This window comes from Momordica charantia (genome assembly GCF_013281855.1).
Source record: "Momordica charantia cultivar OHB3-1 chromosome 10 unlocalized genomic scaffold, Mcharantia_2.0 BLBB01000010.1, whole genome shotgun sequence".
NCBI lineage: Eukaryota > Viridiplantae > Streptophyta > Magnoliopsida > Cucurbitales > Cucurbitaceae > Momordica > Momordica charantia.
This window is the reverse complement of record NW_028275158.1, coordinates 6,947,473-6,973,989: the sequence shown is the minus strand read 5'-3', so window position 1 is coordinate 6,973,989 and position 26,517 is coordinate 6,947,473. Positions and strand designations below refer to the sequence as shown.

The following is a 26,517-nucleotide window of genomic DNA, read 5'->3' as shown; positions in this document are numbered from 1 at the left end:
TATGGGTTAGAGTTACTTCACCATTTGAATATTTAACAATTTTAATAAAACTTATGTATGGTGCAGTACATAAATTAGTATTTTTTTTAATATCTGTGAGTGTCCGGACTAGTTTACGCGCACCTCGACTAATCTCACGGACAACCGTTGACCCTACAACATTTGGTGCCGATAAACATATAGGAATTACTAATTCTTAAGATAGGTGACCATCATGAACAAAAACATCAAAAGATTCATCTTGCACATTAGAGAATTAAGCATGACAGCAGGTAAAGCGTTGGTGAAGACATGAGTAAGTTGTAAATGGGACTGAATAGGCAGCAATCAAAGCCAGTATGATGAAGACAATAAGGATTGAGAACAGAGTTAGTGCTAGACAACGAAGAAGATTGCGACATCTATGGTGAAGAAATTGGAACAACCGGCGGAGTAACTGGTGGTTGAACAATCGAATGATCATCAACGGCCAAATCATCATTTGGCGGCATGATGAAAAATCAAGAATGAATTTCGTGCGAACAGACATTTAAATCTGATACCATAATAAGACTAAACGTGGACAACAAATCTGTTCCCATTTATTCACCAAATGATATAATTGTCCATATAAATACAAATATCACCTAAATTAGGTGACACAAAGATAACTAACTACCTAACTATATAGCTAACTGATTTTAGGAGTATTATTCTAATAATTAGACTTTGCTCGCATACAACTTTTTGAATGAGATGATAAAATTTATTAATTTTAGATAAAATCTTATTTTAGCCTTAGATATTTAAGTTATTTAATTTTTTCACTAATTTTCTAAAAGTTACATAAACTCCATACTTTTAGTATTATTGTACCTAGTTCTTCTATTCACACTTAATCACATTATTAATTTTAATTAATACATTATTTTATTTTATGATTCTCGCATCATTCTTAAATATTAGTGATGTAATAGACCATGAATGAAAGTAGTATCGAAAATTTTACATATTATCAAAATACTTCAAAAATTTCCCAACAAAGACCAAAATAATAAAATTCTTTTGTTCAATTACAAATTTAGTCTATGAACTTTCAAGGTAGTAGCTAACATGTCTTAGACTTTAAATGTTTTGTCTAATAAGTCTCTAAAATTTTCGATACTTTTTTATAATTCGTCAAATTATTGAACTTTGTGTCTATTAAGATCTCGATTAAAATATAGTTTTATTTAATAGGTCCATTAACTTAAAAAATAATTAATAAATTAAATATCCATTAGATACCTAATTAAAAATATAGAGATAGATAAAACACGAATTAAATTTATAATTGAACTCAATTTTTTAATAGTTGTGTATAAAATAGATAGATAAAAAGAAAAAAGAGATATATAGATATATATATATATATTTTTAAGTACAAAAGAAAAGGAGATTCAAGTCTTAATTTAATATAATAATTTAGTATAATACGACTTTTCTTTTTTCCTTATTCGCCACCGACCTTAGAAAAAAGTTATTTTGACAACGATTCAAGAAACTCCAATACTTTTTCAGCATTCTCGGAGGCTGACGTCACCAAAAAAGTAAATAAAAAAAGTTTTCCACGTGGCCTATTCAAGTTCTCCGATACCAAACCAAACTTTTTATTTATTTATTTATAATTTATTATTATTATTTTTTCTCTCTCTTTGTCTCCTATCAACCAATCCCAAACATTGGTCCCCATCTCATAAAAGCTCTTTTCAACAACCCAACGAATTATTGTTATTATTATTTTATTCCCACAAAACTCCCCCACTACTTTACTTATTTAAGTATTTGCCACATTCAATAATAAATATTTGGTCGATTTTAGTGGCTGTATTTTTTAAAAATTTTATTTTGATTACTTTGTTTATTTTAGTATCCGCAATCTAAAAAAATTCATTTTAATACATATAGTTTAAAAAGAAGGGATCATTTTGGTCCTTTTATTTTTATTTTTATTTAATTTATTTCAATTATAATTTTAACATGATATTTAACTCACTCAAATTTTTGATTGTCATAAATTTATATTCAAGAGTTTTTATTGTTTATAAAATTTGTGTTAAAATTTTATAAATAAGGACCAAATTAGTCACTTTTTAAAAGTTTAAAAAATATACGAAAATTAACAAACGTTGAAAATACATGGACCAAAATAGCTTTTAAACCTAAATGTCTAAACTACTCATCTCTCGACTTAAACTCAGTAATTAAGATACCTGTAATATATATGTATGTATTTTTTTTTTTTAAGTTGAAGGTTTAACTTCCACCTTCGTAGTTGTTGAAGTTAAAGAAAAAATATACTATTATTTTTAAGAGAAAATTATCGGAAAACATAAATTTGATATGGATTATCATTGCATAAGTGTGACTTTTCTCATTATGCTTTATATTACATTAAAATTAATATTTTACTTCAATTGTGTCGTCTTTCTAAAATTTCAAACTTTACTATATTTTAACATATATATTTATTGTGCTATTTGTGTAAATGCTTATGTTATTTAATTTGATACTTTTTTTTAATTAAATTAAAGTTTAGTTTGTCATCATATTTTAAAATTATTTTGTAAGACTTTTAAACATTATGAATGATATATATATAATATCTATCCCATTAACGTTGTTCAAGTTGAATAAATAAATGATGATGTGTTGTTTAAAAATATTATAATTTGTAATGTGATGTTTTTATAATGTTAAACATCCACCTCGTGTTATTCTATTAAAAAAATTTAAAGGAATGGATTGGATTTTTTTTTAATTAGGTAGGATCATTTGAATTTGATTTTTTTTAATTAGATATGTCTAATTCTCCCATTTGAATATAATTCAACAAGCTAAGACACTTATCTTCAACCAAAAAGTTGCGAGTTCAAATCTCATCTCACAATTTCTGTGTCAGAGATATATGTCAATCATCGTTGAATTCTACTCGCTTTTGTAAAATTAAGAAGAAAATTAGTAATATAAATTATCGGTATCAAATGATATATATTCTGCAATAGTTAAGTATTCAATTTTATTAAGTTACGACTAATTCGAGTCGTGTGGTGGAGTGAGAAAGCCTTTATCCTAAAGTTTATTAAGAAGTCATACCAACTACCTTTTTATATTAAAAAAGAAAAAAAAAAGCTACTTTTATATAGGTCAAAGATTTACCTTTACAAATAGGCCTACTTTAATGCCATAATTACATGAATTAATGTGATAACTAATTCTAACCTAAGAACAAATAAACAAGTAATGAATGTTCTTGGTTAGATCACCTTATTCATATCTAATAGGGTTGATTTTATTATTTTGAATGAATTAAATATAAGTTTAAATAATATTTTCTTTCAACTCTTTTATTTATTTAATTTTAATATGTACTTACCATCCTTTAGTTCTTACATTTTTAAATATTTTATCCAATCCTGAATTTTGCATAAAAGAAAAAAAAAACCCCTTTTAGTCCATTGTCATTAACACTTTTTTTTTTGTCCCAAATCTTGCATAAAACTAATTTTCTTTCACTTTTTGCAATTAAATTCTTTAGGTTTTTCTTTTATCATTTATTTCTTATTTTGTCAAAGTTAGCATAATTTAACTAATTAGCTAAGAGATAAAGTAACGTACTTTCGAATCTACGTTGATTAACTAAAAAAAAGTGATTGATAATTATAGAGGAGTCTAACTACAAGTGGACGGGTGGGCTAATAGAGTAGAGTTGACAAGTAGATTAGGCTCGATACCAGCTCGAAATTAGTCTACCTAACATGTTTTAATTATTGTTTGGTCACACCATATCGGTTCTAATTAATAGATAATGCCAAATAACAGGGTAGGAGGAGAGAGGTTGTTGAAGGTTCAAGGAATGACACCTCATACTTAAGGTCCGACTCAGAACCTTACTTGGACTTCAGCCTTAACCAAGGTCGTGTTGAGCCATCAAATGAAGTCGGTCTCAACCGTTCACGTACTACTGTAGATCTCGTGGTACTATTAAATAGGTCCCACGTGTCAATGCTTATAAATGTGTGATCATAGACTCCATAAGTAGTATGTGAATTTGATTGTTCGTCTTGAGAACGTACGTCGAATTCTATTTATTTGAGTGTTTCGGAGTTCTTTTCTTTTGTGCATGTTTTGTTTGCATTTCTCGAATTGAATCCCTCCATCTTTTCTCGAAAATAAGAATTTCAACGTAAAGAACATTAATAACAAAAATTTATTAGACTCAAAAATTGAAATCTAGAAATTTAATCGAAATCCTTTTAAATTCAAAAATCAAATCACAAGGTTCTAGAAGTTTAAAGCTCAAATTTGTAATTTAGAACGGGAAGAAAATTATTTTATGAATTTAATGAAAGATAATAAAAGAAAGACGTTAGAACAAATAAACAAATAATAAATGTACTTAAAAAGTAATTATAAAGAATAATTTCTACGTCATCATGTTAGATCACCTCATCCATATCAAATAGGTTTGATTTTATTATTTTGAATTAATTAAATATAAGTTTAAAAATATTTTCTTTCAACTCTTTTATTTATTTTATTTTAGTATGTACGTACTATCCTTTTAGTTCTTAAATTTTCAAATATTTTATCCAATTCCTGAATTTTGCATAAAAAAAAAAAATCCCTTTTTGGTCCATTGTCAATTAACACTATTTTTTGTCTCAAATCTTGCATAAAGTTAATTTCCTCTCACTTTTTGCAATAAATTTTTGTTACGTTATATTTCGTGGAAATAAATTCTTTTTGTTACATTATAAATTGTCTCTATCACTTATTTACGAAACATAACTCAACCACGTATAAATTCTAAAATCTTATTCTATTCATTATTAATTAACTTTAAAAAAATGAAAAAATTTTTTAGAGTACACTAACAACAAGTAGGCAGGTGGGCTAATAGGGTAAAGTTGACTAGTGGATTAGGCCATGATACCCACTCGAATTTAGTCTATCTGACATGTTTTAATTGTTCTCTCACATCATATCTACATAACGAAGTTAATAAATCTTTTATTAGACTAAAATAAATTGAAAATCCAAAAAATTAAGTGGAATTTTTTAAATTTCTAACTTAGAAACTTTAAATTTAAAATGACGCGACAACTAACTTAAAAGCTTGTACGAATTAAATTTGAAAGGATGAAAAGAGAGCAAATATGAAATAAGTTACTGTTTTTAAAAGAAAATTTAAAATAAAATTAGATAGACAATAATAAAGAATGGACAAAATTTAAGGATTTTTTTTTTTGGGTTGTAATTTAGCCTATAGAAGAGGGGAAGAAAATTATTTTATGCATTTAATGAAAAATAATAAAAGAAAAAAGATATTAGGAAAATTCAAAATTTCGAAGCATAGAGTCCCTGAATACAGGAGATCGTCTCCAAACACTATATATAAGGGAAGAACCCCAACTCTTTTGAGTCTCAAATTCATCAGAAAATTTATTTATTTTCCTTTTTTACTTTCCGTTTCCATATTCTTCTTCTCCCCCCTCTAAAATTTTCCTTCACTCGGAACTCCTGAAATCCTGAGATCTTCTTTCCGTGGGCGAAATCTTCTCTGATTCTCGTAAATTGCAGTTTGATCTACGGAATTCCGTTGCTCGATCGGACGGGAAAATCAAATCAGTGTGGCTTCAGGAGTCTGGAAATTGAAGCGCATGAGCTGGTTGGGGAAGCTGGGTCTGAACGTGAATACGAATTCCAACCACTTCGTTACTCGTCTTTTGATCTTCATCCTCCATTACTCCCCTCAGTTACTCCCTCCGTCGCTTCAATTTCATAATCGATCGCTCCTCCCGCTGTTGTTTGATCATTTTAATCTCCCTACTCCTGAAATCACTCTCATCGTTAATTCAAGTGTAATATCGAATACTCGTCATGGAATCCGGAGCCAAGAGTAATTCCGAACTACGCAGAGGTTTGATTCTCTCTCTCTCTCTCACCCACACACGCTTAGCACAGAGTAAGAAATCATGTGAGATCTTAATGGGGGTTCTTTGCATGCCAGAGATTTGCTATCCAAATCCTCGGAAACGGCAGGTGAGATCGCCGCCGTCTGTCATAGTGATCGGCGGTGGCATGGCCGGAGTTGCGGCCGCCCGTGCTCTCCACGATGCCTCTTTTCAGGTAAGGATACTGTCGTTTCTTTTTGACTTATGACGTTTTATATCTAATTTTTTTCGCCCAAATGATATTAATGTTGAATTATCGGTGCGATCATATCACTGGAGAAACAGGGGCCGTAATTATTTCAAGGAATGAATTTATAAGTTTGTTTGTTACCAATAATATTGATCAGGTAACACTTTTGGAGTCACGAGACAGACTTGGCGGTCGTATTCACACTGATTATTCCTTTGGTTTTCCTGTTGATCTTGGAGCATCATGGTAAGCTGTTATAATTTCTGTAATTTCGTTTCACTTACATTGCGATGATTTACATGTTTAGATTTAGTCACGACTTATGAATAATTTGCAGGTTGCACGGGGTGTGTGCAGAAAACCCATTGGCCCCATTGATTGGCAGACTGGGATTGCCCTTATACCGAACTAGTGAGGATAATTCTGTGTTATATGACCATGATTTGGAAAGGTATCGAGTAAATTTCTTTTTTTTTTTGGGTTTTTTATTTTGTTTCATGAACCCTACCATCAAAACTATAATATCTCTGATCTCGAGCGAAAGTCATTTTTTTTTCCCTATTTTGGAGTCCCATACTTACAGTTAACTTAGTATGTTTACTTTTCCTTTGTGAACAATGGATTGATTTGTTCAGGAAGAAAAGGAATCCATCCTTAGTATGAGTTGGATCCTTTTTAAAGCTGATGCAAATGAAAGCAAGTCCTACAGGTGGATACTAATCTCATGGTGTAGTCTCTTCATTGTTGTTTACATCTACTATTAATCTGTGAATGAATTGTGTTTAGGTGTGGTTTTAAAGCAATCTCAGGATTGGAAAAGGATTTCTTGCCATCTGTTTTGGATCGATTAGCTACTGTTCTCACTACTTTCTTTTTTCAAAGGAAGATTGATGGTGCCCCTCTTGTTTGTTTATTTATAAAAATTCATATTTCAGAACTGGGTTTTGATCTGTTGATTACTGGGTGTATTTTTTTGGGTCAAATAATTTGGGTTTGTAGATTTTTTTATTTTTATTTTTATTTTTATTGGCATTAGTGTGAATTGAACAGCACTTTCTTGTAAAAGTTCAACTTAAATTGGTCTTTGAATTTTTTTACTATTTAGTTTTATTTTATTTATCCATCCGTTTCTTCAGGGCTTCATCTTATCATTTATGTGAACAATTCTTCTTTGGTTTATTAATAATGTTAAATTTCTTATCAGTTATGCACTGTTTGATATGGATGGGAGTCAAGTTCCTCCAGAGTTGGTAACAAAAGTCGGCGAAACATTTGAAACCATTTTGAAAGAGGCAAGTCACTGCCCCCTCTTTCCCAGTCTAATTCTGTTGTTGCTTGATCTAATAGAATGCATAATTCATATTTTATAATTATAAAATAAACAGCTTTGTTTTCTGCTTCTTGGGATTTAAGTTATATTTATTGGTGGCCTCTTAGTTTTCTTTCTTGCTTTATACAGACAGAAACTATAAGAGAGGAACATAGTGAAGACATGTCAATTATCAGAGCAATCTCGATTGTCTTTGAAAGAAGACCAGAATTAAGGTTGGTTATCTGCATTTAAGATACATGATCATAACTAGACTTACGGAAATATCCAAGTTCTTTTCCCCTAAGAAAAACTATGCCATTTATTAACTTGCATTGTCTATTCAGAGACACAGTATATACTTGTAGGCCTATACTTATATGATTTCTCTGATGCAGGTTGGAGGGGCTTGCCCATAAGGTTCTTCAATGGTATTTATGCAGGATGGAAGGATGGTTTTCTGCAGATGCCAATACTATTTCACTTAAAGGCTGGGATCAGGCAAGTTGCATTTCTAGTAAACTGTTTGACTTCCTATGATGTTTAATATTATACAATCAAGCCGATCAAGTAGAGTGAAAATGTCTCAAAGATGCGTCATTGTTTACTTGTGGAATACACAAGAAAGTGAAACCTTTTTTCTTTCTAACAGGGTTGAAAATTTTTTCTTAATTTTTTTTTTTTTTTTTGGAAGTCTTTGATTCCTACTTCTAACTAATTCTATGGTCTTGGGTAGTCTATTCATGTTTAGAATTGGATCGGTCAAGTGCTATCTTGTTGCTTTACCCACTTGATTTCTACTTGATCGTTCCTCATCTGTTTCGGGAGTTCTTCATTCTCCACTTTCTTGTTCTGCTAGCCAGAATAGATACTGCACATCTTTATGCAATTATGATTTTCTGAATTTACAGAAGAAATCATCCTTCTTGATAAAATGGAACCTTTCCTCAAATCCTCAAAATGATTTTTTTTTTTAATTCCGCAGACATTTAAGATGAAAGAATAGAACCACATATATGTAAGGTTAACATGAATAACTGGTATTGAAGTGATAAAATTTGTTGAATTCACGTATGCATGAACAATAAAATAACATGCGCACAGAGAATAGATGAGCGACAAACTATATATTTTTTTTAACAGTTTCTTATTCATAACTCTCTTTTTCTGGTTTGATAGTCTTTAGTGCCTCCTCTTAAAATTACTTGTTTTATATGTTCAGGAAGAACTGCTCCCTGGTGGACATGGGCTTATGGTCAGGGGCTACCTACCTGTTATCAACACACTTGCTAAGGGTATTGATGTCCGCTTAGGTCAAAGGTAATTCAGTTCGCCCTCTTCTTCAGTCACTGTTTCTTTACATACCAACCTATCCTAAACTATGTTGGCTTTCAGGGTTACGAAAATATCGAGACAATATACCGGAGTGAAAGTAACTGTAGAAAATGGAAAAACATTCAGAGCTGATGCTGCTATTGTTGCTGTTCCTCTTGGGGTGCTTAAAGCAAAAGTCATCAAGTTTGAGCCCAAGCTTCCAGACTGGAAGGAGGCAGCCATTGCTGACCTTGGAGTAGGTCTTGAAAACAAAATAATCTTGCACTTCGAAAATGCATTTTGGCCAAATGTGGAGTTCTTGGGAGTTGTTGCAGACACATCACAGAACTGCAGCTACTTCCTCAATCTCCACAAGGCCACAAGTCAACCTGTCCTTGTTTACATGCCTTCTGGGCAGCTTGCTAGAGACATTGAGAAGATGTCTGATGGAGAAGCTGCCAATTTTGCTTTCATGCAACTCAAGAAGGTTGTCCCTGATGCACCAGCCCCGGTAAGTCTTATACGTTACGTTGGTTATTAATGTTGCTGCTATATAAGTTCGATGACAAGCAAACAAAAATGTCTTTTCATCTTATAGATTCAGCATCTAGTTTCGAGGTGGGGGTCAGATGTCAACTCGCTTGGATCCTACAGCTACGATAAAGTAGGCAAACCCCATGATCTGTTCGAGAGGCTGCGAATTCCTGTCGATAACCTATTCTTTGCTGGGGAGGCTACGAGTATCAACTATCCAGGATCTGTGCATGGCGCATACTCAACTGGTCTGATGGCTGCTGAAGACTGCAGGATGCGCTTTCAAGAGCATTATGGGGATTTGGATTTGTTCCAGGCGGTCATGGCGGATGAGACTCCATTATCGGTCCCATTGTTAATTTCCCGAATGTAATCCTCTCCTCCCAAAAGACGTGGTCGTGATTGTTACATCAGATTATGTCCAGAAGATGCAGCACAGAAAATCCTTTAGCTAGAGGATGGAACCGTGATGTATCTAGTAGTTTTATGAAGCACAAAATGGTGGGACTTGATTGCATCCTTCAGATTTCTGAAACAGTGTGTGGTGTGGTTATGCCTATGGACTTGTAACTATTACCTAAGCTTTGCTATAAACACTTATAATGAATAAAGCCTTTACTTAAAAAAATGTGAGTTTTTCCACCTTTTTTGGGGTGCAAAGGACGACAATGGTGATTTTCTATTTGAAAATTTAGGTACATTTTTGGTTCCTAAACTTTAATTTGTAACAATTTAATTCCTATAATTCCTCAACTCTAATTTATAGCGACGAAAGTTCTTAGTTTAAAATTTGTTAAGAATTTAGTCCCTATCATAAGAAATATTATTAAAATTAAGTTTTAAGTTTTATCCTATAATAATTTAATCTTTTTAATTTATAAATATATTTAATCCCTAATTGGTTTATCAATCTATAAATATAAGAAATTTAACAAAAAAAAATTTCACAATCGTTAGAAACTTAAGAAACTTATGTTAAGAAACTTTAAATTACAAGGACTACATTGTAACCAATTTAAAAGTACAGGGATTAAATCGTGACAGTGTTTTTTTTACTTGGAGAATCGATCCTAAATTATTTAGATTTATGAACTTTGAGTTTTGTTTCACTTTGGTCTTGATACTTCAAAACGTCTATTTTAGACTCTCAACTTTCAACCCAGGCCTATTTTTGGTCCCTACCATTAATTTTATAAATTAGGGCCAGATAATGATGGAATTATTTTAGACGCTAATGTTGGCAGAAAACTTAGCATCTTATTTGATGGTTTAAGTTCTAATTTTCCTTTTTATCAAATTAAACCTAACTTTAAATAACTGTTTAGATGAGAAAATTGTTACTCGTGTGATAATAGAATGGTCTGTACCAATCAGACGTTTACTTAGGTAAAAGAGCATGTAGTTTAGTTGGATGTAAAGTTTTATATGTCGGTCGATAAATGCTTCTGAAAAAACCACAAAAATAACAAATTTATAACAAATTTTAAATTAACAAGTAAATTTCACTGTTTAAATTATTAATATTATCCACTCTATTATGATATTTTTTATATTTGGTCAATTTTTTACGCAATACTATGAAAATACAGATTTCAAACCCATAGATATCTAAAAAGAAATTTGATACCCGATTTGTTGATATTCTAGTGCTTTCAAGAATGCAATAACAAGGGCGGGTATAGGGCATAGGGGAGCGAAGCTCCGACTCCACCAGCTCACACCGCATGATGTCAAGTCCTGTCCTTCCAAACCAAACTTTTATACACATTTCTTAACTAATTTTTCATTTCAATTCACCTCCATTTTCAAATCAAACTATATAGTACAAAAAATATATAATAATAATAATAATAATTCAACTGCATACCTTTCCACAATGACTTTGAAGACAAAGGAAGCTTGATATTTCAACCATCTGTGATACTTTTTCTTCACCCAATCCAGAATCAAGATTGAGAGAAAAGAGGGCATTCTAGCAAATGCAAATTGGAAATGACAGATTAGAGGAACCAAAGTACCAGAAATTGCTTTCAAGTTGACAGTAAACACATGAAATTGCAGCAAATGCACTAAAATCATGCATTAATGTTGACATCACTTTGAACACATCCTGCCAAGAGCCCAAAACAGCATATTTCTTTTTTCAATCACCAAATAGTTATTAGAAAATGACAGACTCTAGGTTAGTAAATTGCCTATATTTATACCAAGAACTGAAATAGCTTAGTCACAAGACTTCTTATTTTCTTCACCTTCACAATACCGGGCTCATCGTTTTCGACTTTGCTTCTGTACAACTCATGAGACTCTATGAATAATTGTCAGTTACTTGTCTACAGCCTTATTCTCGACGAGAATCTTTCAAGAAATTCCAGGCTAACAATGCAGCCCCAATTGCAGGTTCCACCTGTTTTCAGTTCAAGAAAATGTACCTATGAGATTGTTGCAGGGTGAAAAACATGCATTTTAATGAAAGAACAATAAGTCAATAACTATTGTTGTTTCTATAAACAATTCATCTATATGTTTTCATTGAATTTTTATTTAACAAATAAAGATTATTTTTCAAAACAGCACCACATATATCAAAAAGTAGAAACACATGCATAGAAAGACTAGAGGATATTGAAGGATAAGCTAACCTTAGGCCAAACGGGAACTACCCCAGGGTAGTCCTTAGAAATGCAGTTTATAACTTCTTCTGCTATACCCCATCCCTTGTTTCCTTCAAGAACTCCACCAACCATGACAAGGGGAAAAGAATCCTTTCCATCTGCAATATACGTTAATGCTTCCACTGAGAGTTGAGGCAAAACTTTGGTTAAAAATTTCAAGAAGGAAACTATCATATTTATTGAACCCTCATTCGCGGCTTCTCCTCTTCCTTATTTCCTTAAATGAATCAACAAGAAATTTATGGAGATCCCTATACCAATGAATATCTGTGCATGATTAGTAGCCTTCTGTAACAGACCCCTCAAGAGATATACATGGACCAGCTCGACAAATTTTATGAACACATAAAGATAAAAGGTTAATCCCATTCAATTTTCATCATCCGCTATGTGATTGAGATATTTATGATCAATTTTGTTGCACATTCAAGTACAGATCCAAAGAGAAATACATTGAGGAGATGTTGTACTTTATCTCAAAGCCAGAACCCAGAACATGAGCTAAAAAACACATTCTCCAAAGAAGGAAAGATGTCAAGGGAGGTTTAATAGAAAAAGAGCACTTCTAGATTTGGGTTCGGATTCTGAGGAGGGTGCCCAGGGGAATCAAGTTTATAAACTACGATAAAAGATTTCCACTATTCCAGTACCTGAACCGCACAATTCGAGTCTTCGAACAACAGCATTTACGCTTAAAGCCAACTCCTTAACTGAATCTTGCAGAATATTATTTGCAACTTCATCTCCTGCTTCTGCACATGACACAACAATAGGGACAAGTGCAGCAATGCGAGCCCAAGATGTATCTGCGTAGGTCCACCTAATTTTCAATGATATACCTAATCAATCATGCATCATACAGCAGTTTCCATACCATTCTTAACATACGAATTTGGCACGATTGTCACAAACTGACCAAGCACGAACTACTTTTCTAGTGAAAAGTTCAAGAAATACATATATAAAGCACGCTTCTGATAGGTATGTTATTAAAACTAAAAAAGGAGAGAGAGAGAGAGAGAGAGATATTATCCCTTCTACTTCATGTAATTTATTTTGTCCACAAAGTTCAAACCGCATCGAAGAATAAAAAAAAAAGTAGCTAGCGAAGATTGCGACCAGTAATACCAAGTTTATATACCCAATGAGTTCATCAGGAGAAGAAAGACCGAGAATCTGAAGAATACTATTTGTGAGCTTTGTTTGAGGACCACGACCATCATGCGCCCTTATAATTGCAGTTAAAGCCTGCGCTGATATGCCATACCCACTGAAATTACAAAAAGTATCACCTCAAATGAAAAGTGACAAAAGAAAAGGAAAATGTACATGTAACGCACAATACTCCAGAAAATTGTGTCCTCAAACAGAACCTATTTTTCTCTTGAACCAATCCACAATAAAACAGAACCTATTTTTTAAGAACAAACAATTGTGTCCACTAGATAGCTCAGAGGACGATCTGTCAATATGGCAGTTCAGATATCAATTCAGAGGGGGTAATACATAATTTTTTACCTCCAAGTAGCTCATACACAAATTCAAGTTAAAATATTACATCATTTAGGAAAACCCTGCAGCAAGGAAAATGAAAAGAAGAGATGCAGCACAGCATTTATTAGTTGAATCATTATTCTTTTTCCTTTCAGATTGGAACCAAATGACTTTCTTAGAACTTGTTAGTATCTAATTTAAGAAACGAGGTTTACTATTTAAAAGAATAACCAGTTGTAAAAGAGAGAGAGAGAGAAGATATATAAACACTCTTATTGGAATTACTGCAATTCTCTACCAAGGGAACTGTAAGAGGCCAAAAAGAACAAAAAGCCTCGTGAATCTCTCTATTGTTCTTATCAACACCTACAAAAACTATCATATTTTTCTTTTTTGCTAAAATGTCCAAAGTCGATACTCAGTGACATTCAGTCATAAAGCTTAGCTTTATCTCTAAACAGATGGCCACATAACATTTGGCATTTGAGTTTTTTAAGCTGAGAGGAAGCAATAGGAACTACAGATGTAAGAGAAAAATATAGGATGATAGTTACTTCGCCGTGGGGACCCATCCCAAATGAGGCTGAGAATACCCGTTTAAGTGGGCTGGAGGGCAGGGTTAGGGGGATAAAATTTTTCCCTGTGACCTAAACAAGGACGGAGAATATGTTCTCCATCTCTACCCCTGCCCTGCCCTGTTTATTAGTCTGGAACATACTTAGGGGGATAAAGTTTCCTTTTAACATACAGCATCTAGTTGGCAACATACTTAGGAGGCAAGAGATGCCCATTAATTTGACTGAAGATTTCCAAGGAATTACTACAACATTGTTAGGCATGGTCTTCATGACTAAACAAATAAACTATTGAGAACGACTGTATGAGAGGGAAAAGAAATAAAATTCACTGCTCAATCATTCACCTGATAGGAAAAATTATGACACCAGTATTTGGGAAACAAAAAAGATGATCCTTATAAAATTACTCATAATACAGTTTACAAGTGAGTGTGCATGCGAGGGAATGAGAGATAGAGATGGTGAGAGAGACCTTCCCCAATCCCCGAAGACCGGTCCTGCACCAGCCGCTCGAGCTTCTCTACCGTCATCTGTGAATCCATAAGCAATAGTCCCAGTGCCAGCAATTAGAACACAACCACGAAGCCTTCCCATGGTACCACTTGCAAGAGCTGCCACAGCATCATTTCGAACGTAGAGTTTGACATGGCTAGGAAATATATCCCTGTGCATATTAAATCAAACATATCAGAAGTGTATAAAAGCATAATTGCATTGGAGACATGCCATTCAGATTTCATACGTTATAGAACAAAATAGCTAGTGAATAGAATATCTGCTTGGATCCTGGGAATTGATCTGAGTCCTAACTCAGGTTGTGAAGTTAATTAAATAGAAAGATTTATGCACCTAGAAGTACACTAAGGGATGTTGTATAAACACCTAGAATCAGTCAGTAATAATAAATCAATTTAGAGAGGACAAATGAACATTTGGAAAAGCTAGACATACTTTCTTTTAAGGTGCTCGAGAAAACTATCCTAAGATTTTATCCTAAGATTTTAAATCCTAAATGAGCAAATAACAGTCTCCATTACAGTAAATCCAAAGACAGCAAAAACTAATTTCATAGAAATGAATTCTTTCAAGGCTACCTGAGCCAATTCAAAATCCTTTGCTGATCCGTTGGATGGTTTACACCAGAAACAGATAGACAAACAGCTCGAACTGCAGACCGATTTGAACCTGCTTTTGAAAGAGCCTCCGCCATAACTTGCTCCAGCGTTTCCTTTGCAGCAGTTTCTGAAATGAAGATAAAATTTTACACTTTCAATACTAAAATCTCCTTTTAAATACTTCAAAACCAACCAGCCTTTTTCTCTATACCAATTTGAAACAAGAGACTACTGTCTGACTCAAAATTTTATTGTTAATAGAATTCAACCATAAAATTACTTTAATAGAAATTTCCAAATGGTAATTAAATTTAATGGATTTCTGACACTGTTTGACCATCCGTCATTACCACTAATATCTGGAAAAGACACAGCCTTGAGAGGTACTAACAATATTTATTAGGTGTATTAAAAAAATTAAGGTTAAAATATAGTTTGAACTCCTAAAGTTTACCCCTATCTATAATTTGATCCCAAAAGTTCAAAGAGTTCTATTTGTCTATATGCATGGGATTCTCAATATAACCAACGTTAATACCGACGCTTGTTGGATGGGAGGATATTTAAGGATGCGGCCGAGAATAGCAAACATTGGTTATTCCACAAGTGATATGAGGTTAAGCTCTATCAAATAGGCGATGTGCTCCGATAAAATGAGTTGACCTAGATAAAAGAAAGCTCTAACAATGGATTGATGAATAAATGTATGAGAGAAGACTTGATAATCCTTTGTTCAAGGGGAGGCTGGTTTATGAGGATAACGTCTTCATTAGTATAAAAGCCTTTCAAGTATCCGAACAAAACCCATGTTTCTTTTTCAGTTAAATTGTATATTCCATCCTTGCATTTTGTACTTGTGTCAGTTTGGTCCTTATACTTAAAGTTTCATCCTAGCATCTACACTTTAGCTAAATCTTACCAAGAGTTCTATTCATTAGGGAACAATATTAACCCTTGGATGAAAATTGACTCACAGACTCGTTAACTTTTTTAACCTATACTACCTGTATCCTACACCAATTTGGCTAAAGCTTATTAATTTCTTCCAACTTCAAATTTTTAATCATAATGAAATACATTCACCATTGGTAGCCATGCTACATGCATAAATCTCGAATAAATGAAACCGGAATCAGAAAGTAAATTGATCGAAGTCAGACGTATCCCACAACCATCCATTCAATAATCCTGCAAAATACAGCCACTAGTACAGGAAGAATAACGAGAAACATGTGCAGAAGAATATGGGTACGTACGAAAAGGGGAAGACCAGTCAGGATTCTAGAACGCAATAGGCACAGAGAGAAAGAGAGAATACCGCCAACGCTGTTATGGTTGGAGCAGCCGGCTTCGACTCGTGCAAGAACAGGAAGAGGATCGGCAAGGTGGAGAGAGTGAGGCTGTAAAAAGGGAACGCAAACGCAGATGGTGGAGGTTGTGCCTCCATCAATTCCAAGAATCACGTCTCCAGCTCCAGCTCCTCCTCCTGTTCCGTCGGACATTTCTCGCTCGAATTCCCAGATTTCGCCATTCCGATGCTTCTTCGTCATCTGCAAACTCGGAAATCAGAATCCCGTTCAAGAATCTGTGTTGTTCCTTTGCCTTAATCTCTCCTCTCAATTGCCGATACGTTCAGAAAGCGAGAGCAAAATCGATGGTAAACAACAGGGAAGGAAGAGTAGCCGAATTTTCAGCTGTCAATTGTCCACGGATAATCCTTCAAATCAATGATTGTGAATGACTACCATACCCATTTCCAAGAATCTGTATCTATCCTTTCCAACAATAACGAAAACAAACAATAAATTACAAACTCTTTTTTTTTTTTCTCCGAGTACCATTAAATACAAATTGAATCCAAATGGTTTAAAGAGAGCATGAGTTTTTCGAATCTTCTATTTCATTTTTTTATTTTAACATTTAAAATGAACACAACTGCATCAATTATTAAGATGAATTGTAAAATATTAATGGCAGCAAAACGGTTTTAAAATTAAATAAATAAAAAAGAAATAATGGGGCATTCCGAGAATTGAACTCGGGACCTCTCGCACCCTAAGCGAGAATCATACCACTAGACCAAATGCCCGATGATTTTACAACCTTCATACAATATTATTTCATATATAATGAAGAGCAAGTAAGTCATCCTTGTCATGTCTTTTTATTATCATCATTTTGTCTTGGCTCACTTAATCAATAGATTTGTCGAGTTTCTAGACAGATCCATACTTTTTGTTGAACAATTAATAATAATAATAATAATAAAAAGATTTAACAACAAAAAATAAACCATTTTTTTAATATAAATTTCAAAACAAAAACTATGAAAATGAAAATATATACTACAATTTGAGATGTTCAAAATATTGCAGACGCTCAACCGATGGTTCGACGACGGTGGTCCGGCCTAGCTCCGGTTCTTGACTATGCTCGCTTGGAGATTGTGGGAAGAAGTGCTTTTTATTTGAGCATTTGAAGACAACGAAGAAGCTAATAAAATTGCAGATTTTATGGCTATGAGCAACGTGACAAAGCTTTGCCATGAGGTTACATTTTAATTCCAAGTCATATGTTCATCATTCACTAAATTATTTTCCGGTAAAAAGTTTTTAATATGTCTTATATCAATTCATTTAGTTCCTAAGATTTTCTAGCGATCGCACCTTCAAATACCCACTCCCACTTGTTGTACTAAAAACGCAAGAGTTTTAAAATTTGTCAATAAAAAATAGTAAAAAAGTTGTATTAAATTTTATGAATAGAATCAATTGATGGGACAAATCTCAAATTTAAAAATAACTCTTCCTAAATGTGGTAATCTCATTCCTTCTCTTGAAAAGGTAAACGAGGCATCAAATTCTTTAAATTAGGGAATTGAAGAAAGATTAAAAATCTCAATTCTAAGCTAACCCATCTCCATATAATCTACTTTCCACTCTAACTGGAGCAAATAAATGTAAACTTCAATTGTGGGCAAAATAGGCAAAATGTCAGGTGAATTTACAAGCTTAAACAACTCCTAAAAAGCTTGAAACAGTCCTACAGCTGCAGAAGCACCAAGAGCCAAGAGGGTAGTAGAAGTACCTTTCAATTTCAACAATTAGGACAGTCCCTCGCCCAATGCCCAGGCTTACTGCATTTGAAACAGGTTCCAGATGCAGATGGATTTCTGCCCAACTCTGCAAATGGAGGATTAGATGATGTATGTGATTGTGAGCAATCTCTAGCCCAGTGCCCTTCGCCGCCACATTTGTAACAGGAAGAACCGGTTCTCACGGCAAAGCTTCTGCTTGCATCTATGGAAGAACTGGTTCTTGGAGTTGGAGCAAAGCTTTTGCTTGTATCATTTGCGTTACCATAGATCTTATAGTCATTCACTTGATTCTTGGTTGCCATGGGAGGCTCCTTGCACCACTGGAAGAACCCACAACTTTCCTGCAGAACAGATTTAAGTCCAGCTGATGAGGAATTACAACATGAAAGTTGAAAAACAAACCATTTTCTGTATACAGTACAACTATGCAATTTTCAAGCATTAAGATGATTATGAGGTTCATCAAGACGAGGGAGATGAGGAAATTATCATTACCACACAAGTAGAAAATTCAAAGAGATATTGGGGCTGGATATATCATGTATATAAAATAAATATAGAGGGATAAACCTTGGAAATGTGCAATGACAAAGTGATATACAGATGAAAATTGTCTGATTTCCAGGAGTAACCAATGAAGCATTCCCACCATCTAAAAGGTAGGGAGTACTAAAACGACATATTCACTTGTCCTCTTACACTAACTTGTATCGTATGGAGAGGAGAGTTGTATCAAATTAACTTGCTCTTGATCGTGCTTACAATGGTAAATATGAGAATATGACATAAAGGTATAATGAGGCTAAAGGAATCTTGTAGGAATGCACCCCTCTATTTGGTGGTGTCTAAACTATAGAAAATTCTTTTGTAACTACAACCTTGGCTTGATTATGAACAACTGGAAAGCTCTCTATTAGTTGCTCTTGGGTGGGAACCCTTACGCTGTTTGTGCTCTTTTGTCTGTAATACATATGTTCTAAGTTTCTTTTTTAAAAGAAACCTGGAGATAACTATATAATGATGTTTTCTGGATAGAAGTCCTCTAACATCCGTCTTGATACACCAACTAGAAATATGAAGGGTAATTGGTGACTAATCCCAATTGCTTGCAATAATTAAAGCCACAAAAAAAAGTCTCTCCCCCACTCTTCTTCCAGCCTCGCATTTAGGCTATCATCAAAACCATAATATACAACTCCCAACAGAAAATGTTACAAAATTGGGAGCACAAATTATATTGATACTGCATCTCTATGAGTATATATTCGAAAAATTGAGGCAAATGTATGAGAATCACTTGAGCCTAATGCCGCAATAACACAAAATATTTTATTTTCATCAATATTCTGAATGAAGCATCCAATGCATATTACAGAGTAACAAAAGCAAAAGCATTCCCTCACATTTCAGTCTATTAGCTAGATAGTAGTACAGTACAAGACATTTATGATATGAAAAATGAAAATCCAATAACCAGAACTCTAATTCTGAACAAACAATTTATGAGCCTTCGTATTCAAAATTAAATCATCACAAGGCAATAAAAACAGCAAAATCATTTCCATTATAAAAATCACCTGATATGAAGGACAACGATAGAATTGCTGACCAACATTTTCCCCTGTTTTAGCTGTTAGAATAATGCAAGAACCAGCACCACAGGGGCACATGAGGTCTGAGAATAATGAACTTGATGCACGATTTTGGCTCCCATAAGTCATCACATTAGTTCCAGAAGCACTGTCACACCACTCAAAGAATCCGCACCCACCATTTTCCTGAGAGCAATTCAATGAAAATCAGAAGATAATAGGAGATTCGAACTCGAATTGGTAATAGCAAAATTTACAGTTTAAATTGCTACTTGGACAAATTTGTTGCACTCACATACTAAAATTAATTGGGTAAAGAACAAATAACGTGTTAGCCTCATCACCTGTCGAACGGGACATTTGTAAAACTTTCGACCGCGATTCCTTTCCGTATTCGCAGTTAGCACAATACAAACTCCCAATCCACAGGGGCATGCTTTCTCCGCAACAGACGCATCAGTCCCTGCAGTGCCGAAAGACCCACCGCCTCCCGGAGCATCGCAGTCTCTGGCCCAATGCCCTAATTTCCCGCATTTGAAACACGAACCACCGCCTTCCGATTGAGCAGTAGGATTTGCAGAAACGAAGCCCCTGTTGGCAGCGGCGACGCCCTTCGCCCTAGAATTGGCTGTTCCACCGGAAATTTGAGACGGGAGATTAGGTTTTCCTCTCAAAGCGGCCATGTAGAGTCCTTCCGGTTCCTCCGCGATTGCCATTTTGGGCGGATCGATGGTATGATTGGGGATCCTTCTGCGTTTACTGGCTAGGGCACGAGCTTCAGCCGCGGCAACCGCAGAAAGGAAATCCTCATCGTCGTCATCTTCGAGATCGAATTCGAAGTTCCTCTTAGCTTCGATCTTCATCTCTCCCTGATCGGCCTCTGCTCCGTTTTGAAATTTGCCTCTTTTTTCTTGTAGGGTATAGTACTATAGTTTCCCTTTCCCGCCTTTTGCCATTTCTTCCTCCTTCAAATACTAGTTTGATCCTAAAAAATATTTTGAAACTTGTCATCCCAATTTTGAATTTTGATTTATTTTAGTCTCTCACTTTTAAAATGTTCATTTTGGTCCTATAATTTTAAAAAGATGACCATTTTGGTCTATTGATTTTATTTTTTATCTCATTTTTTTATCACAATTTTAACACGACATTACAATCAATATATTATTTAAAATGTAAACATTACTTTATACTAAAGAATTTCCGTAATGTGTAAAATTTGTGTTAAAAAATTGTAAAGGACTAAAATGATCACTTTTTAAAAGTACATGAACCAAAATGAATATTTTCAAAGTATATGGATTAAAATGAACCAAAATTTAAAATATAAAGACCAAAATTAACATTTTCAAAATACAAAGACTAAAATGAATTAAGACTGAAATTATAAGAACTAACATAATATTTTTAACCTTTATTTTATTTTGCAAAGGAAAGATTAAAGTGTGATCTTATGTAACCTATATGGTTGGAGGGGTGAAGAAGTCTCGACCAGGAGTCGAGGGACTTGCTTGTGCCAATTGAACTCCTTATCCGATTTAGATAGGCTTCGTATTTGGATGTATGTACCTTAATCCATTGAACTATATTTTATTGATATTCTTGAAGTCTCGTGGAAATAAGCATACGTAGATATATATATTTAATACTTGTTTGAATCACATCTCACATAACTTTCTTGGGCCTTTCAATTTTGTAGGCGTTAGCTAGCATAGTTGGCATGTACCCAACCTCACTTGGTCTAGGGTTTTAAGCACTTGGGTTTGATAAGCGTGTTAATAGGGTTTATTTTAACGCACGTTATGATAAAGAAGGAAGAAATTTTAGGTAATTTGAAAAAACATCTAATTAAGTTTGCATACACAAGATTTATAGATAAATTTGATTCGTAGAGTTGAACTTGATTTTGTATTGGTTTTTTTGTAGCGACTAGTGAGTACGATTTCTCATATTTACTCCTCCAATTCTTTTTCTTGAACTAAATTTGACTCGAGGGTTGAAATGCTTGTTTTCGGATCCAGGAGGTTGGAGATTTTGACTTTTAACTTGTTCAAGGTTTTCAACTTCTAGCTTATTGATTTCCTTGTGTAGGCATTATGGCTTGTTAATTCCTTTGAATCAACCTTTTGGACTTGTTGACCTCTTTGGACTCAATCCATCAATGTCTTGAAGTCTTGTATCCTCTAATTGCATTTATCTTGTCTTTAAAATGTTCGGATCTTCTAGTCTTCAACTTGTTGTAGTCTTCAAAGTTAAGTTTTCAAGTCTTTGAAGTCTTAACCTTCGGAGTATTTGATCTTGATAAAATTAGTCAACAAAGTCTTTAGAATCTTACATCTTCAAAGTCCTTTGAGTGTTCTAGTTTTCAAAAGTAGTATCTAGTTTGCTAGGAGTCTTTTTTGCATTCTTTAAACTTCTAGACCTGTGAAGGGTGGTCTCTCTATTTTCCACGAGCTTTTAATAGGTCTGGACTTGGGTGGTGTTGGACTAACCTTTACATATGGGCTCTATTTGTGTCCTAAGCAAATTCTCTTCAATGAACGAGGTTTGAGTTTGAAATGATTTGAACCAACCTTTTGACTTGGGCTCCATGTGGGTCATAGATTCAATTTTCTTCGGTGAATTCAGACTTATTCAAATTATAAAACTTATGACTATCTTTCATTACAGTACTGTGAATTTGGCCATCACTAGTGATTTTTTATTATTATATAATTCAATTTGATCAAGCTAGCTTGGATGATCAAAAGCCATAGAAAGGACATGTGGCAATTCATGATTTGCCAAAATTCATCCACTCAACAAATTTATTTTCAAAAGCAACTATAGAAAAAGTATAGTTTGCTATAAGAATAAAAAAACACTGTTTTTTCTTTTAAATCACACCATAATTCGCTATAAGAATAAAAATCTCAATACAGACCATTTATCACTGGTTGAAAAATACTACTTCTAAATATTCACAAATAAAAGTACTTCTATATCATAATCATTAAGACTATTTCTGACCCTTTAAAAACACTTTCATCATAGTTAAAATTAGTACCAAACGTACCGTAAAACGACAGTGAAAGATGGATCAAAGTCAAATCAAGTGGCAGCTAGGAATTGCACAAAAATGACAAAGACAAAGCCATTTAAAAGATTAGTCACCCTTTCTCCTATATTAAAAAGCAAAATAATTCCATAGCTTTCCAAAAATGGAAATCCCACATTTTTCTTGCAAAAAATATACATATATAAAGTTGCATCCATCACCTCCTCAACCACTTAGACACCATCAATTAATTAGAAAAAAATCTCTGTCTACTTTGCCTTGTGGATGTCTTTTTCTCAAGAGAGTGACCTTTCAATTTACTTTGTGAAGGGAAACTATGCAATTTAGTGATTGGATGAAGGATACCCTACCATGTGCTTAAACCACCACATTTATTTGCTCGCACTAATACAATTTTCTTTTCCTTTTTTTATCCTTCTACACTTTTTTTTTAATATCCATGAATATTCGGACAGCTTACACGAATCTCGACTAATCTTAAGGACGACTGTCTGACCTTACCTACATTTGATTGTTAAAGAAACACGTAGTATATTAAATCTTAAGTAGATGGTTACCATAGGATTTGAACCAAACTATTTTACACCTTTTAAAGCAATCGAAATTTGTCAATTCCATGTTTGCATCTTTTCTTTCTTTTCTCCCATCTTTTTCTTGCATTTTCTTTGTCGCTTGATGTTGATTTGTTGGACTTTTTTGTTCTTTTTCATGTAATTCGTCACTTGCTATCTGTGTCTATACGTGATTGAAATTTTCAAGTTTTAGTCTTTACGTTTTGAATACGTTGTATTCTTATTACTTTAATTTTACCTCGTTGTTTGATTGAATCTCTATAGGTAGGTTCATGTCCCTGAATATACACTTACCCCCTTTCAAGTATAAATAAGGATTACAATTAAGTTTTTCAACCTATAAATAATAGTTAAAGAAAAACGAAATTATTGTGACTTTTCTTGTTTAGAAAAATGTTTGATCCCTCGTTGTAGTTAATTGATTAGTTGTTTTATGTTATCTATTTTATATAGTTTCATGTAATAGAGATCTTGTTTTCTGATTTGGACATATAATTTATGATGAAAACATTAGCGATCTCTAATCTCTTGGTTTGATTCTTCACCTTTTTGTTTGAAAGGTAATAATTTGAAAAGAAAATTGAAATCTTGTTTTGTCATACATATATATATATATATCCTGATTTTTCACATCTTTTCAAGGAGAATACTTAAGTTTTATAATAGAAAATCTTATACAAATTTTTTATAAAATTAATAACTTAATTGAGAGAGATGGAAACAAAGCAGAAATCGTAAAATATGAGTAATTGAGGAATTTTTTATTTTGGGAAAAGTAAAACTAATAAATCATTGGATGTGAACTTACCAAAATAATCAAATTACAACATTAATTCATAAAATTTTTGACAATTTAAAACTTTTTATCAAAGATAGAGGGAGACAAATGTCAAAATAAATAGTTTAAATCACACTTTAAACATTCATGAATTGTATCTCTTTGTAATCTTTAAATTTGGTATAAAATTCCTTTCTAATTCTCACTCTCACTCTCACTCTCTTAAGTTTGGAATCCTCATTTGCCAAACATAATGATTTTAAAATTATTTATCGTGCTTGGTTTCAAAAGAAAAAAAAAATGAAATCCAAATTGATTTGAAATCGCATCCCAAGTGAGATGCCCAAGATAAAAGGAACGAGGGGAAGACTGACTAGTAGTACCATTAGCCTAAACGCTCTGTATCCTTCGCGGCCGCCAATAGTTCTAATTCCTTCACGTCTTTCTTACCCGGTGTGATTCAATCCTTTAGCTCAACGCCCAGGAATCTGCTTGACATCTCAATGGCGGGATTGGATACCCGCATCCGATCGAAGTTCCATTTTAGTTGCTTAGACTTGACTTTATCCCCCTTTTTTTCCCGGTCCATGAGAAGGCTCTCGAGAGGCTAATGGAAGAGCCTGGGGGCTGTTCGCCTTTTGAATCAAACAAAGTAAAAAGTAAGTAGTAGGGGCTTCATAGCGACTTTCATTCTAAAGGAAATCGAATAATCCACCTTTAGTCAATATGAGCCCTACTTCCCTCTTTGCGACATCATCACTGAAATGAAAGCGCAAAGAAAATTGCTTGATGAGTTGTCCTATCTTGTATCGAAAGGTTTTTCGTGCTTCTGGAATTGATAAAAGAAACCTTCCAGTAGTTAGGAGCTCTTTCTCTCGCGGTAGTGCGCTCTCCCTATTTTGAGTGGGTGCTCACAAAGGGTTCCACAAGCAAGCTATTATTCTGCGGATCCCCATCGTCTTCCCTCTAGCACACGAGGATCAGCCCTACTCACCAGAAAGCGTTCTAGTGCGTTGTAGATTCTTATCCAAGACTTGTATCATTTGATGAATCACATTTTGGCACAAAATTTTCTAGTTGGATTTGTAAGTATTTTAAATCACGACGTAACAAACTCTAAATTGAAAAAAAAAAAGAACAAAAAATAATAGATGTTTTATCTTTTTAATATACCTTACATTTATATAATCTAAACACAACATTTACTGTACTTTATTCCACGCAGATTGTCATTCAAGCAAGAGACTAGAGTTCGTTTTCTCTTTTTCCTCTCCTACGTCTTTTTGGATCACCATTCAAGTAAAACTCGTCAAGTTTATTTTCTATTTTTCTTGATTGTCTTTTTTTATCCGTTTTCTTTCCATTTTATTTCATTTTTGTAACAGTAATTTAGATTAAAAAAATCACTCCAAAAAAGGAGGAATTTTACAGGTAGTTTGTTTTTTTTAATTAGTTGAGTCATGTTTTGTAATTTGCTTTTACTTAAAATAAATATATTCTTTATTTTGATTTAGATTTGAAATAATTCGACTTTTTAAGTATTTGATTTTTTTAATTATTTGAAATTACTAAGTTGGATGGATTAACTTATTTCATTTTTTATATAGTTAACAATATTATTCCATATTAAAATTATTATATATTAAATATCATGCAAAATTAAAACACACGATAGTAAAATATTATATTTTTTTATATCTTGTGAATATCAAAATCATAAATTTTAATTTCAATGATTTAAAATCATTAAATTTTAAAATCATTTTCATCTTTTAAAATCCTAAAATTTGAAATCATTTCTAATCAATTTCCAATGTCAAATGAAACATTAATTAAATTTATGGTGTACATTAGGAAAAAAATCTATCTAACTGCATGCTTTTGCCTTAAATCTTATACTCTTTTCATAATGAAACTATTTTTTGTGAGTATTTAAACTTTTAGTTTTGTCCTGTTGAATGGTTTTTACTTGAATATGGGTTTTTTCTTCTTCTTCTTTTTTTTTAAGAAATTTGAAACTGATGAAGTCAGCTCACATTTGGAATTAGATTTCTTTTTTAATGGTTTAATTTGTGTAAATTTTTTTACAGACTATTTTCTTGGTAGATCCAAAATATTTGGTTTCTTTAGTAAAGATCTTGTTTATCGTTTTCTACTTCTTATTTTTTGTTTTTACAAATATATTAAACTAATTTTCTTTTCTAAAAAAATATATTTTAAAAATGAGATATTTGGT

At 33.2% G+C, this 26,517-nt stretch overlaps 3 protein-coding genes and 1 non-coding gene across 8 annotated transcripts; 1 reads left to right on the top strand and 3 right to left on the bottom strand.

The window, feature by feature from the left end:
- The first annotated feature begins 5,438 nt into the window (after positions 1–5,438).
- Positions 5,439–9,916, top strand: LOC111008343 (polyamine oxidase 2). Of its 2 annotated transcripts, none has more exons than XM_022281003.2 (10): positions 5,439–5,941; positions 6,032–6,150; positions 6,323–6,411; positions 6,503–6,616; positions 7,370–7,457; positions 7,625–7,710; positions 7,873–7,975; positions 8,697–8,794; positions 8,870–9,299; positions 9,387–9,916. In XM_022281003.2, exons 1-10 carry the CDS (start codon positions 5,902–5,904, stop codon positions 9,693–9,695), a joined length of 1,476 nt encoding a protein of 491 aa, XP_022136695.1. In that variant the 5' UTR covers positions 5,439–5,901; the 3' UTR covers positions 9,696–9,916. The 2 variants fall into 2 exon arrangements, with proteins under 2 accessions (XP_022136695.1, XP_087973437.1); XM_088117311.1 differs by having other exon boundaries at positions 7,370–7,461; positions 7,629–7,710.
- A 1,011-nt stretch (positions 9,917–10,927) lies between these two features.
- On the bottom strand, positions 10,928–17,065 carry LOC111008237 (uncharacterized). 3 transcript variants are annotated; one of them, XR_002601082.2, is made up of 9 exons: positions 16,503–17,065; positions 15,164–15,311; positions 14,542–14,733; positions 13,139–13,267; positions 12,648–12,817; positions 11,965–12,095; positions 11,575–11,729; positions 11,190–11,294; positions 10,928–11,059 (listed from the first exon to the last, which is right to left on the bottom strand). XR_002601082.2 is itself a non-coding variant. In XM_022280868.2 (7 exons), the coding sequence occupies exons 1-7, from the start codon at positions 16,732–16,734 to the stop codon at positions 11,664–11,666; spliced, it is 1,068 nt and encodes a 355-aa protein (XP_022136560.1). In that variant the 5' UTR covers positions 16,735–17,065; the 3' UTR covers positions 11,347–11,663. The 3 variants fall into 3 exon arrangements, 1 of the variants encoding a protein (XP_022136560.1); XR_002601081.2 differs by having other exon boundaries at positions 10,928–11,294; XM_022280868.2 differs by lacking the exons at positions 10,928–11,059; positions 11,190–11,294 and having other exon boundaries at positions 11,347–11,729.
- On the bottom strand, positions 16,826–20,827 carry LOC111008238 (uncharacterized). Of its 2 annotated transcripts, XM_022280870.2 has the most exons (4): positions 20,218–20,827; positions 19,859–20,059; positions 18,272–18,622; positions 16,826–16,954 (listed from the first exon to the last, which is right to left on the bottom strand). In XM_022280870.2, the coding sequence occupies exons 1-3, from the start codon at positions 20,734–20,736 to the stop codon at positions 18,281–18,283; spliced, it is 1,062 nt and encodes a 353-aa protein (XP_022136562.1). In that variant the 5' UTR covers positions 20,737–20,827; the 3' UTR covers positions 16,826–16,954; positions 18,272–18,280. The 2 variants fall into 2 exon arrangements, with proteins under 2 accessions (XP_022136562.1, XP_022136561.1); XM_022280869.2 differs by lacking the exon at positions 16,826–16,954 and having other exon boundaries at positions 18,130–18,622.
- On the bottom strand, positions 17,202–17,273 carry TRNAP-AGG (transfer RNA proline (anticodon AGG)). Its single transcript has one exon. It is a non-coding gene; the product is annotated as a tRNA-Pro (tRNA).
- Positions 20,828–26,517: the final 5,690 nt, after the last annotated feature.

What these genes read in the sequence shown, in the direction of transcription:
- LOC111008238 (XM_022280870.2), bottom strand. Translation starts at nt 20,736, where the DNA reads ATGAAGATCGAAGCTAAGAGGAACTTCGAATTCGATCTCGAAGATGAC. An exon ending in ACAAATGTCCCGTTCGACAG is followed by an intron (nt 20,060 to 20,217) that starts GTGATGAGGCTA and finishes AATTGCTCTCAG; the next exon opens with GAAAATGGTGGGTGCGGATT. An exon ending in ATCGTTGTCCTTCATATCAG is followed by an intron (nt 18,623 to 19,858) that starts GTGATTTTTATA and finishes TCTGTTCTGCAG; the next exon opens with GAAAGTTGTGGGTTCTTCCA.
- LOC111008343 (XM_022281003.2), top strand. Translation starts at nt 5,902, where the DNA reads ATGGAATCCGGAGCCAAGAGTAATTCCGAACTACGCAGAG. An exon ending in CACTTAAAGGCTGGGATCAG is followed by an intron (nt 7,976 to 8,696) that starts GCAAGTTGCATT and finishes TTATATGTTCAG; the next exon opens with GAAGAACTGCTCCCTGGTGG. An exon ending in TCCCTGATGCACCAGCCCCG is followed by an intron (nt 9,300 to 9,386) that starts GTAAGTCTTATA and finishes TTCATCTTATAG; the next exon opens with ATTCAGCATCTAGTTTCGAG.
- LOC111008237 (XM_022280868.2), bottom strand. Translation starts at nt 16,734, where the DNA reads ATGACGAAGAAGCATCGGAATGGCGAAATCTGGGAATTCGAGCGAGAA. An exon ending in CAACCATAACAGCGTTGGCG is followed by an intron (nt 15,312 to 16,502) that starts GTATTCTCTCTT and finishes TCTTCATTTCAG; the next exon opens with AAACTGCTGCAAAGGAAACG. An exon ending in GTCTTCGGGGATTGGGGAAG is followed by an intron (nt 13,268 to 14,541) that starts GTCTCTCTCACC and finishes TTGTAATTTCAG; the next exon opens with TGGGTATGGCATATCAGCGC.